The sequence below is a fragment of the Spea bombifrons genome, chromosome 5, assembly GCF_027358695.1.
Source record: "Spea bombifrons isolate aSpeBom1 chromosome 5, aSpeBom1.2.pri, whole genome shotgun sequence".
Classification (NCBI taxonomy): Eukaryota; Metazoa; Chordata; class Amphibia; order Anura; family Pelobatidae; genus Spea; species Spea bombifrons.
The window spans coordinates 16,356,029-16,369,601 of record NC_071091.1 but is presented as its reverse complement, the minus strand read 5'-3'; the positions used below and the strand labels follow the sequence as shown (position 1 = coordinate 16,369,601).

At 39.3% G+C, this 13,573-nt stretch overlaps 1 protein-coding gene and 1 long non-coding RNA gene across 2 annotated transcripts in view; both read left to right on the top strand.

Annotated features, from left to right (window-relative positions):
* CDK6 (cyclin dependent kinase 6) overlaps nucleotides 1–13,573 on the top strand; it is a 73,799-nt gene that overhangs the window by 58,078 nt on the left and 2,148 nt on the right. The window contains exons 5-6 of the mRNA XM_053466495.1: nucleotides 1,514–1,623; nucleotides 12,973–13,023. Coding sequence (XP_053322470.1) covers nucleotides 1,514–1,623; nucleotides 12,973–13,023 — 161 coding nt within the window. The remainder of the gene's footprint in view (nucleotides 1–1,513; nucleotides 1,624–12,972; nucleotides 13,024–13,573) is intronic.
* On the top strand, nucleotides 11,042–11,346 carry LOC128496731 (uncharacterized). The gene is made up of 2 exons (XR_008354254.1): nucleotides 11,042–11,138; nucleotides 11,246–11,346. It is a non-coding gene; the product is annotated as an uncharacterized LOC128496731 (long non-coding RNA).

Below are 13,573 nucleotides of genomic sequence, written 5' to 3'. Positions count from 1 at the left end.
GAGTCGTATTGATGAGACTGTCCGCAATGCACCAGAGATATTGTAATTGTTAATATAATGTTAGCTTTTCAGGTGATTTTCCTGGCAATATCTCTTACATGCTGGCAGTTAAAGGGACAGTCTATTTCCCCACCAAAGCTGTAGCATATAACACGCTCCGCTGTCCTCCTTTCGTCCCAGTTTTGGAGCAGTCACTGCTAGGAGATCAGTCCCATTGAAATAATTGAAACTAGCGATTAAAGATACTTCTGTATCTTTCTCGCCAAGTGGTGCTTTAGTAAAGCGTGTTGAAGACAAAGTATTTGATTGCTGCACCTTGGCTTGGTGTATTGGATGCTTCCGTTTATTCTACATGTTTAACCAAACAGAAAATGGTACAAAATAGAAACTGAAAACAGCACCTGAGTTCAGAAAACAGGCACATGTACTTTATATAAAAGAGAAAACCAGGCATTTCAACAACTAAAAGCTTTCTTATTGCATTACGGCTACTACTGTGGCAGTAATTTGCCTTTTGGGCCATACACGTAGATTTGCTCGTTTATTGTAATACACTTGAATTTGTTGGCGTTTTGTTATTTATTTTTATTTTGGATTGGAATAAATGAATGTTTGATATCTTATCAAAGTTGACATGAGGGAGCAGAAGAGCTACCCTGTCCTGAGCCAACAAAGAAAGATTGTGTGTGTGAGTATAAAGTCTGTGTATGTATTACTGTAGGTTTGTGTATGTTACTGTATGTGTGTGTAAGTTAGGAGGCGTGTGCATGTATGTCAGTGTGTTAGGGCATGTGTAACTTTGTTAGTTGATGTGTGTGTTAGTATGTGTTATTATATTATTATGTTACAGTATGAAAGTACGTGTATTTGTGTGTTAAGTATGATAGTATGTGTAAGAATTCTTCCGTGTAAGTATGTTAGTGTCTGTAAGTATGTTTCTATGTGTGTAGGAGGAGCTTGGGGGTCCCGACCATACTTCTCTCACAGGGGCCCCAGTATTTTTATTACACCGCCGTAGATAGGTAGCGGTGCGGCAGCTTGCACAGTGTGTATGCATGAGTGTATATGAGTTAGTGTCAGTATGTATGTAAAGTATTTAACCTCTTGGGGCCCCTCAGAAATCCTGGTGCAGGGACCTGTACCATTGCCATGTTACAACTAATAGTAAAGCTTTTATATGATCCTGATACATAATCATCTTAAATGAAAGAATATTATTTGCTTGTATTATAAATATACTTAAAATTGGTCTATTACATTTTTACAACTGCAGTTTTGTTCTTATTCCCCCGCTGATTAATATTTATACAGGTGCCACCACCACATTAAGCATCTGTCACATGCTTTCACTTGTGACTATTCAAGTAGGAAAGTGGAACCCACAGGTGACCCCACAGAAAACACCCCTATTATTTTAAGTTGATATTTTCTGAGTTGATAGAACCCAGGATGATGCGTCTTGAGTTTTTTTTTAGAAACGATCCTTGGCTAATAGCTTGCTTTTCTTCTGCAGGTTGTCACCTTGTGGTACAGAGCGCCTGAAGTTTTATTACAGTCCAGTTATGCCACGCCAGTGGATCTTTGGAGTGTTGGATGTATATTTGCAGAAATGTTCCGTCGAAAGTAAGAGTTCTTCATCACTCGCTTGAAAATTATATTTTTGGTAGTCTATGGTTTTCAGAATCTGATTTGCAATATTAATTAACTCGAATGTTCTCTCTAATAACCCTCTACATCATTTTAGTCACCAAGCAGGCACTGACTGAAAACTATCAACTGGCGATTCAGATTAAAGTTTGATTAATTGATAATTAAATTTTTAATTTAATTGTTTTTTAAAAAAGGATAGGGTGGGCTTTGATCCTGTGTACGTTTAAAAGATAGTTTACAAGAGGTTAGATGGTTGTCCTGTGATTTGTAGAACGCAACAGATGGAAAGAAGTTGACTGAATATTAGGAGTTGTAGTCCACAGCAGGTGAGGTACGAGATTTAACCCAGAATGCAACTTAAGCCTCATGGGAGTTGTAGTCACAGCAGGGGCGCCTATCTGAATTAAACTGCATTAATAAAGCACACCTTAATCTCACAGTGTATTCTGTCGCCAGAACATAGTGGTCTGCTGTCAGCATTTTCCCGGTCCAACAATTTCCTCACAAGAGGAAATGGGCCAAAACAATAATAAATTCTCAAATGGAGACAGGATAAAAAAAACTGTCTTCATCGAGCATAAGAGATCCCTGTGACGTTCTATGATTATTGGTTATTTAGCCATGTCAGAGAGACTGTATATCACATTTTGTATCTTAAATAGCTTGAACATAGGACTTTCTAACCAATGTCCCGCAAAAAAAGACCCGTAATGTAATGGTGAGGTGGCTGTTCAGTGGAGTAGGCAAGTGGTCCTTCCTCTGGTCCTGCAAGTGGTCCTTCCCTGGTGCTTCTGGGGCCAGTCCCACCTCTTAACGCCCTCCAACACAACTGTCCCAATTTGGACACCTGGAATGTTGAGGGGTAGGCATACGGTAATTTGCTTTAATAATAAAGTTAATGGGGTGACCGCTGTGCAGTCCAGATCTTGGCCACTGATGATGTCCATCTGATGTCCATGTAACCTTAACACATTTTGGCATCATGCGCAGCTCTTCAGACAATATGTAGGTGTTGCTCTGACATCACGGCGTGTTCCATGTGATTCAGAAACTCCGCAAATAGATACTGCTGGCATTGCAAATGCTTCTTAGGCTGCCATAACACCTTTCACCTAAGCGAATGAATAATGTAATCAGGAAGAATCACCATGCAAAATATTGTGAACAGGAAGTCATGGTGGCTTCTTGAAACATCCCCACATAGATTAAATTAACTGAACTGTAAAAGAGTATGGTTTAGAAACTTGGCAGGGTTCTGTATATCTCTCTTTCTTGGCGCTATCACCGAAAAGTCAAATTTATATTTCATTTGCTGAAGAAAATCCCTAACAAAACTTTCAAAATAAATAAAGCACTGAAAATACAATAAGACTTAATCCAAGGCCGCCCAAGAAAAGATTTCCAACTGTTTTTGACCTTCATTTCCCATTTCTCTCTGTCCCAAGTCAAAGCAAACATAACCCTTTAGTCCACATGAATTTAGACTTCATAGTTTTACATGTGGAGGAGTGTGAGTCAAAGGGAAGCCAACTCAAACTCTTCCACGTCAGTCATTTTAATGTGTGAGACCTAAAATGTAATGAGGCCAAGCCTAAAGTCATGCATTTAGGACATCATACAGACTGATTGGTAATTTGCTGACATCTACATGAAAAGGAGGGGACCTGAAAGTTATCATTTCGGATTAGTGAAATGTAAGCAGGCAGTATAGGGAAGCAGTAGGAAAAGCCAGTTGGATCCTGGAATATATAGGAAGACGTATCAAGGCATTAAGTACAAGACGGTAGCGTTTTTATTAAAAATAAGAGAACTTCAGAGGCCATTTGATTCTTTTCTGCCATTACACAGTTAGTGTTTCTAGGGTCCACGGGGTTCAGCTCAACCATGGATCAATGAACCAAGCCCACGTTCTGGCTCAGTTCACATCTCAACTGGCAAACACTCCTCTAGTTACAGCCGAGCACCACAAATAAACAGTGCAATAGAATAGCGTATAGGGCCCAGAATGCGATGTACTATCATACTTTACAAAGGAACTGTTGACATTACTAAATTCTTTGGAAAAAGACTTGAAGCCACCTATTAGAAGGTGCTTGGTTTCATGGTTCTGGGAGGTTGGGGACCCCCTTATAACACTCGAAGGCTTAAATGTTAGTTTTAAATAGCGTTATAAGTTTCACGTTTGATTTTGTAGGGGATTTTTTGGACAGATGTTTTCTTAAGTACCAACAGTTGCTTGATTGATAGCCGTTGTAAAACTCGGTAACAGTATTAAACTGCGGTTGGATTTGACTGTTACAGTGAGTACCAGGCAATTCAGTTGTGGTTTTTTCCCCAGCTTCCATTCATGCCAGGCTTCGATGCAGGGCTCAGGAGTGTGGTAACAGAAACCGTTGGCTAACCAGAAAAATGAAACCAGTCACAGATAGGGAAACAAGTCATATTTTTTGCAAGTTTCCCCATTGAGTTGTTTTGTCGATTGCAATTGTACATGATGAGTTAACAAATCCACTTCTGAATTGCTGGCAACTAAAAGTAATAGTCAGCAAATATTGTGTTGCTAGGCTATTGAGGTTAGTAAGACTTTATAAAAGTGAATTGACACTGGATTCCAGGAATCTGTATATAAATGCTTCTTCCAGGAACCTTTTGAGACGCCCTATCATGACGTAGGAAGTGGTAAACTACAGTCACCCTGCAGAGGCTATAATAGCTTTCAGGTGCCACTTTGGTTCTGTCCTACTTGACCATGTCCTCTTCTAAATAGCTCTGGCATTGGTCTGGTTTTTGCACCGCTTTTGGCTGCTCGAAGCAGCCAATCGGTGACAGGAAAGCGCTCTCTTTAGACCCCCTGGAACTCTTTTGCAAGCCAGAGCTGGAGCTGGCAATGAGTATGGAGCGTGCGCTTTGGCAAGCAGCACTCCTGCATGGAGAAATAAGCAGATGCATAGGGGGATTCTGTAGTAATTATCCGTGGATCTGCAAGGTAAGATAATAAGGGACACTCATCATATGTACTTAATAAAAATGGTAACATATGAGACGCGTTCCATTGCCATTTTAAGTAGATCTGTCATACAAAAGAAATGTGGGTGACAAGGTCCACTGCGGCTAAGTATAACTCATAATATATCCATTGTGCTAGTGAAATCAACTTTATCAAACTTGTGAATAAGAAGTTATACTGGCATGAAATATGCTAGTGCCTGGGACTTCCGATATGCCTAATGAGTTTGTTTAAAATGTCCGACTTCTTTTCTACTAATACAATGTATAGGTGAAAACTTCCACCTTGTCATTTTTCGATAGCAGGTACACTCTAAGTTTTGATCATGTGGACGTGCTGCAATATAAATCATGGGACTGTCACTTTAAATATAAACGCAAAAAGCATGGAACCCGTTGACTTGGCCAGAGTTCCGGGACAGCTGGTTAAACGCTCTCGTTCCCAGTCTGTTGTAGAACTAAATAGCATACAAGACTCTAATATGATTTCCACTATCGAAACAAAGCAGCTTGTCCACACAGTAACATGGCTTCTGTCACCTTTTCTTTTATATTCCATTTGTAATACCACGATGTACATAAAATGTATAAAATTACAAATTGAGGGTATTTACAGAGGAACGTGAAAGCTAAATCGGGACACCTTTTGAGAGGTTCAGGGAGGGGTGTAAAGGGACCCAGGAAGGGCACGATCTGGGTTGTACTGCCAACCAACATACTCAAAAGAGCCACCTTGGCAAAAGCACAGACCTCCATTGATTCTACAGCTCCCTTCTAAAGTCAGGAGAGATCAGGTGATCTTCCCTACCCATCTATGATCCAACCTACCCGCCGGCAACTACACGGGACAGTCCCCAAAACTTAGGAGGTACAGTATGCCTAGAGGTGCTTACAAAAGCATCCTAATTCAACACGATGGACAAAGAAATGCCTTTAACAGTCAAATAGAATGTAAGTGGTTAAAATGTTATCACACATCTAAAATCCATTTCACTTGTTTTTCTAATTAAATTGTTAAAAAAAACTGTATAAGATAATAATTATACTGGCCAGCAAATAATCTTTTATTTGGTATTCCTAGCTGACAAATACAGGACGGTCTAAAATATTTGTAGAACCTAAATACAAGATGTCAGGAATATCACTTAATACACATTTTTTATTTTAATAACAATAAATATTTCATATTTAACATGTTTGTTTTCTTAGCAAATAGCCGTTCTTCCAAATAGATCCTGGTGTCATGTACAAACTAATGTTTTATGATGTGAATATTATACAGAGATATAAAAAGATTGGGGGGGGGGTTCTAGGCCAAATGTTAGGGCAAGTAAAGCCAAGTATGAAATGTGTCCCACTTTCACTGACATCAGAATTATTTTTGATGGATTGTGAATAATGGGAGTTGCAGTCCAACATACGGCGATCTAGACAGAAGCCTTGGACACAAGAAACATATGCAGCCTGCGCATTTGAGAAGCTAAGGGACTATAGAGAAAGGGGCCCCGGCAGATGAAGTGCTATCAGGATTACAGGCACAATATGACAAGGAAAGCTGAGAATGGAACCCGTCAGCTTCAAAGGAAAGACACACATTTCTAATTCATCTGTAATTCGGCAGCGAAAGGAGAGCCTCCATTGTATTAACTGGACGGTTTACTGTTCCTGACACCCTCATTAACCCCTTTGTCGCAGAGGGGTTAACCCCCCCTAAGTGACTGGCATTTTTACCACGATTCCTCTTTTCCATGTTTAGTGTACCCACAGAAATGAGATATTGTTTTTTCCAAAGACAGCTGGGGCTTTCTGTTTATACCAGTTTTACAATTTCTTTGTATGGTCTTTCAATTAGTATGTCAAATTTCCCAATTTTAGTTAGAATTACCGTACTTCCACAAATTAGGTGCTACTGATAAAATATATATATATATACATTCACAATTTAATGCCAAGCAACATCCCCTAAGTAGAATAATTTCCCACATGCATAGGTTTTTTTATTTTAATAGGGGGTAAAATTCTTCCTTACATACTACATTGTTTTACTTAATTTGGAACTTTAATTGGGACAAAGAAGGGGTTATTTATAAGTAGGTATATTGTTAGAGGGAGAGGTAAAAAAAAATATACAATAAAAAAACATTTTTTCATTTTTAGTTTTTATTATTATTTTGATTTTCAAGACTTATTTTTTTAAAGACCTCAGAGATCTCTTATGGAACTGGATGGTACCCCAATAATGTCACGGTGACATGCTCCTGCTGACAGAGGAGACCCGAGGCTGTTGAATGACATCCTGATCTCTCAGGTACCGGCAGGGAAATATACTGCCTGTGTAACACCCATAGGATTTACCATTACGTCCCTGGTCATCTAGGGCCTGTTTTATAGGACGTAATAGTATGTCCTAAGGTGGCAAAGTGTCTAAATAATAATTCTCTGTATAATTACTCTGTGGCCAGCACCCCATTCACAGTCTCAGCCCACTTTTGGCTGCTTGAAACAAACAGGGGGTCTCATTAGACCACTCACTCCAATAACTAAATAATGCACCGATTTGCATGCAGTAAAGATTGGATAGGAGTCTATGCAGAATGGACTTCAATATGCATTTTGCATGAAATGGGGTTGGTGGACCTTTAAAGAAAGAAAACCTAATAAACCCAATGATTACAAAACAGGCAACATTTATCAAAGGGTATAAACACTAAAGACATGTAACGCCAAGACAACTTTTTTTTTACTGTACAGGTCTGTTCTGGGAATTAGGTTCCCATGTCATCCCTCCATATTATTAGGGACTCCATTTTTATGTGCAACACAGGTTTCTAACAGCACTTTTTATTATCTATTTATTTGCTGGCATTGTGCGATAATGGAAATAGAAATTTGCTAACCCTATTTCCTGAACAGCCGTTCATGCTTATACTATGGAGTTTCCATTTTGTTTTTTTGCAACTGCAATTTTATGAATATCGGAGGCTTTTCCCACGACACAGGTGCCTTTTAATGTGATTCCCTGTGACCTTGGCCTCTAATAGAGAATGCAGAACAAGTACAAAATCCTGTCCAGAAGCTGAGAATGTAGGCTCAGAGTCAGGGGGGCGAGCACTGGAGGTTCACACTGATTACATTAAAGGATTTGTCTAGATTGGACATGGCATCAGCAATGTTTAACTCTTACCGCTTCACAAACTTTTATGGTATTTCAACTTGAGAATCTCCTAGAAAAATCAGCAAGGCGTGAGAAACCACTCTGTGATCGCTCTGCGGCCAGACCAGCACACGCTGTGTCCATCAGATAAATTAAATGCAAGTGATTTATTTTTATTTTTTTTTTTACGCTTTTTGCCTTTTAGTATTATAATTGGAAGATCTGTTAAACGTATACACAAAATGCTCTCACGCAAAGGTTTAGTATTTACAAGGTTCCATTCTGACCTTTGAATTGGACTTTTTCCTGTTTATTAAAATACCTTTCATTGTGCTTTGCTTGCTCATGATTGTATACATTATGAAGGGGACCTCCAACAGACTTTAGATCTATCGCTAAAGGATATAAAATTGTCAATATCTTGTGCTTTTTAGCCGCTACGTAATGGGCATTTTCAGCACTTGGATAAACCATCTGTGGCTTTACCCAAACTGGAATTCTATGTATTGATTCAGAATATTTAATAAAACTTTCTGTGGAACTATTCAAAATTAACAAAACATAAAGAATTATTTAAGCTCTGTTTATTAATTTTTTGTAGATTCAGAGCTATTTTTATTTTGTTTGGCATCTTTTGGCATCTTTTTTTAAAATCAACAAACCGTTTCCCAAGAAGTTATGGGGGGCATTGCCATATTGCATGTTATCATTTAAACGACAGTCTCTGTGATCTACATAGCGTGTAACCATTTTATTATTTGCTTAAGCATGGGTTATAACTTAAACATATTAATTCTTATGTTAAGATGTATGATCCCTGCATGTTATCTATGATTACGCAATTGTTCCTGCATGCTGACAAGTTAATCTAACAATAGATCAGCTGCCAGCATACAGTGATTTTTTTTTCTTTTAACTGTTATTACCATAATTGTGGGCGACTTCTTCAAGCCACCTACTCCATACTACTATCCCTACACGATTGGATCCTTACTTGTTTTATTCTTCAGAGAAACAGCCAGATGGTCACTGACCAATCAGCAGCCTTTTCCGTTCCCCGATCAGCGCCTCAAAGTTTAAATGTAAATGCAAGGTTAAGTCAGCTCAGAAGGATGTAGCATTGTGATCATGTTATGTTTTAAGGAATTGTGACATTTTTCTTTAATGTCAGCTTGTTGGCCATCATGCCGCATTCTTTGCTGGAGGGCCAACCCTAAACTCTGCTGCTAGGGAAGACCGCAGTGTTCGTGCATGCAGCATTACACTTACGTGCACATTAGACCTGGCAGTGTGTCAGGACTCACCTGCTCGCCCATGGATGTCTCCTACGGTCTACTGATGCCTACTCCTCTTCTACAATGGCTCCCCAATATACTGACCTAGCTTGTTCCTGATTCGCTGAATCTGTATTGTTGCTCCATGTCCATCTTTCTAATCCACATGGTGATGATGATCCTTGAGAAGAAAAATTATGCGCATTACTTAAAAAGCTTTGAAAATTATCTGATTTCTTTTTTTTGTACAAACTTTTGGTCAATAGGAGCATGCTCCCTTTTTTTCTCCCTCACTGGCTGGGTTCAGAAATGAACCCTGCAGCATTCCATCCATGCTGGGAAAAGTTAACTAGAAAGGGGAGGAGCCACGTGGTGATTTTATGGGAAACTCTCTGCAGGGAATAGGGAGGCTCTGAAGGACGTCAAGGTAAAAGGAACATGTTAAATAAGGAATGGCTGTTCCTTTAAAGTATTTGTTATTTATGTCATCGGGGAATAGTGGCTGAAAATGGTATCACTGGCAAGGCATCACTACTGCTGGCAAGGCAAGCTGTTCTCCAATACGTTTTTTTGGAGCAGGGGCAACAAGCCCTTGTATTCAGGAGTCAGGAATCATTTTTAAATGATTATTAGAGAAAAGACCTTTGTACCAAAAACATGGGTGGCTTTAAAACAGGAACAACACGGCGCCTATTGTCAGATTTCTTTTTCACAAGCAGATGGTTTCAGCCAGTAAATATTTGCTGACTTGATTGAGAGGAGTACAGCGGGTGTTCACGAAAAGCTTGGATTCCCTTCAAGAAGCTGTTGAGTCCACATACAGCACATTACTAAATTCTGGAAGGTAAATGTAATGCAGAGATAAACGGGAAAAGGGTTAAGGACAACTACCTGAGGCCGTGAGAATATTTTGCTGGACTTATTCCAGGGAAGAAGATCAAAGAAGCCAAAATGACGACACAATGGATTATTGGTACGGAACCAAAATTTTGTGGCTATTTTGACATGCTTGAAAATGATTACATGAATTCATTGTGATTTTCGTGCCAAAGCCTCCCATATAAAACAACATCTGTGATAGCAATATTATGCGCAAGAAAAGCTTGCAATGCATTTGTGGCTCTGTGCCTGATTATAACCGTGTAAATCTCTGAGAACATGTTGAAAGTTCTCCAATGACCTGATGGGGTTTAGATAAACTGCCAGCTTAACCATTTGGCATAGCTGTGTCCATGGGTTCTAAATGAAAATAACCCATTACTTCATGTGAATGAGAAGAAGGTAAAGAATAGTAACTCTTTGACTTCGGACGTCCTATTTTGCTATTTCAGTGTTTCTAGTTCTATGTTCTGGGTTTGCAGAAATACTTTTTTGCAAGTTAAGCACACGAGGACCCCTGCTTCTCTAAAGGGGCCTTAGGATCCCCCCTCATGATCATAAATATTGTGCTTTTAGTTTATGCATATTGTTTAAGTATTAAATCCTCAACATGTGTTCAGTTAATTGCGCAATCGATTAATGCTTTATTATTACAAATCTGAAAGGAAATATTTTTTCTTTTGTAGCACACCAGAGGTGGCAACCCATGTCAGACAGAGTCTATTACGGAAGCCGCCCTGTTTGAGTAAAGCTTTTGTCTTCTTTGTGCCACCGTCTGTAGATTTGTGTTTGATTGAAGGACGCATGCACAGGACACTGTGTGACAATTGGGGGACGGAGGCTGCCAACACTTAGATCTGGCAGCTGAAACTTCAAGATGGGGCATCATACTGAGATGCCTTTGGAGCTGAATATGTTGTAATTTTTCTTCTTATTGGTAAATGTTGCTGTTTTCTTGCAGAAGTATGAAGGGTTTGGTTAACATTTTGGTAGCAAACCATGACCATTAAAGTCAGCACCGCATAAAGGTAGACAATGTATAGGTCAAGTGTTTGAGTCATCATCTGTGCACCTATCATTTCATAAATGTTTGCATATAAATTATGCATGGTTTTGATGTTTTTTTCATTATTCAGAGGTAAGAAGGAACTCATTTGCAGGGTGAAACCAATCAGGTGACAAATCCTGAGATAATCCAAAAAGAGTAAACGTAAACAAGCCAGAGGTCAAAGTCCTACAAATGCTGAATCCAAAAGAGCAGGCATGCCAGATTTCTGGACAGCCTAAAAACAGGGCAAGCTAGATGCTGGAGGTTCAATCACAGGACCACCAGGATACAGTGCAACAGGTTGGGGTAGGCACAGAATATGTGAGCTATGGATCTTAACCCCTTAAGGACAATGGGCGATCCCTAAACCCATTGAAAACAATGCATTTTTGTCATTAAGGGGTTAAATAATGTGAACAAAAAGGAAGCAAGTTGTGCCTCAGAGGACATTTCTCTAGTGTCGCTGTGGCAGAAGTAGTGTGTTTTCTCATAATCACGTTCACAGCGCCTAGTGACATTGTCCGCACTGGTTGTGTGCTTCACCACCGTTGTCTGTCTGCTTTTCCAATCTGAGGTACATTTTAATTTATATTTTGTATTCAATAAAATAATTTCAGGCCACCTAGTATTCATGGCTCCATTAGTCCAGCACAGTTTCCTTTATCATTTATTAATTCATTTAATTTTTATTATCATTATTATTTGTGTTGATGTATGCAAAGTCTGACCATGCAGTTGGGGACCTTGTGGAGGAGAATAGCAGACAATTAGCATGACCGTGAAGAATGAATCTTTGGGTCTATTATTATTAGAAACGTGGGAAATTGGGTCACTGCACATCATGTAAAAAGATTGTGTCGCGTACTGAACTTGAATAGGTCCCTCAGCATTAACTATTTTAGAAATGATCAGTACATGATATGTGTATTCAGGAATATTCTCTTGCTGTGTTAACCAGTTTAACTCTTACAGTGTATTCTACAATTTAAACATCACAAATACTGGGAAGTAAATTTATACATTCAGGTTAGCACTCTGTAGGTGGTGGAGATAAATGGACATACGGCCTAGAAGAAATAGTCAATGGGATCGGACGTTCACGGCATTGTGTCTCTGAGAAGGAAAGTTGGAAAATGAATCCTTCATCTGACTGCTCCGTGACTCATGGCAGAGCTCCGCTCTATTGTCAGGCTTTATTCAGAAAGCATTTCACTCTTTTAAGCATCAGTTTCAGATTCATACCCAAAAAATTAAAGGGGTACTGCTAAACCTTGAGTATATTCTCAGTCTCTCCTTTTCTGGTGCTGAATAAAGCATGGGAGCTAACGATGAGTTAGATTTAATGTGAGCTACCATTCTTAGCAGCCTCCCATACGTACGGTTCTGCAGGGAGTGTGGTTGGGTCTCTGGGGCCTCCTTTTTTTAGGAGTCTTTATTTTATCTTGACAAGAATCTGGATCCGTATGCCTTGTTTTATTGTTCCAAATTAGAACACTCAATAATAATTGTTATAATGTATAATTAGACCTAACATTCCTTGCAGTGTGGGCTTTAGACCAAAACTCCGGCCCTCCAGCTTTTGTAGGACTGCATCTCCCATATTCCGCTTTTCGCTAAGAGGCCGGCAAAGGCTGAAGGGCCGCAGTTTGGAGACCCCTGCACCAGACTCATTGATAAATACCAGTACCAATATTTGCTATTAAAAACAGATGGACAATATATTAGCCTTGGTCCCTCTTAGGCAGGCAATAAACAATGCTGTGGGTAAGTACGGTAATAAGCGGCAAGTGTTTCAGATTTATGCATTAAAGCAGCAGTATTGACACCAAGGAACATTCTCGTGGAAAAATACATTTTATGATCTCCAAAGTAACCCAAATGGATCATTGCGACACAACAGTGTGGTTTAAAACCAAATTGTAAAGATTACTGATCTAGATGTTTTTCTTTGTGTTTCAAAGGCCACTCTTTCGTGGAAATTCAGATGTTGATCAACTAGGAAAAATCTTTGAGTGAGTATGAGGAAAGTTCTGAAAAATTATTGCGGCTGCACTTTTTGTTTTAATAACATTAAGGATTTCTAAAGGTAACGCATAGAACCAGTGGTTATTGACTAACAGTAAGGTGTAGGTGCCATATCAAACATTTTCCCATATTAATTATCAAGGACCAGCTCTTCAGACAGGAGAAAGTCACTGTCAATCACACATTTGGCTGGTACTGTTCACATTTTCAGATTGCAGTTACTTGTATGTTCTACCTTCTGGAGCGTAGACGTAGAAATAGTACTGCCACCCAAAAGGTGCACCTATGTATTCTAAGCAATAGTGGAATAATTGGGATACATTGAGATGTTAAAGTCAAAGTATAAAGCTATGTATGTGTGTTCTATTGCTTGTGTCTCCTGGAAATAGCCACCAGTTTAGTCTCCCAGTCGGCTTCTAAGTGAGAAGCAATACTGCACCCTGGTGGCTTTCCAAACTAAATGGGTTGAAGATGTGGACCCTGGTAGCAGATATTTTTTTTGTACACAAATTTACACTACGTGCAATACTCACAAAC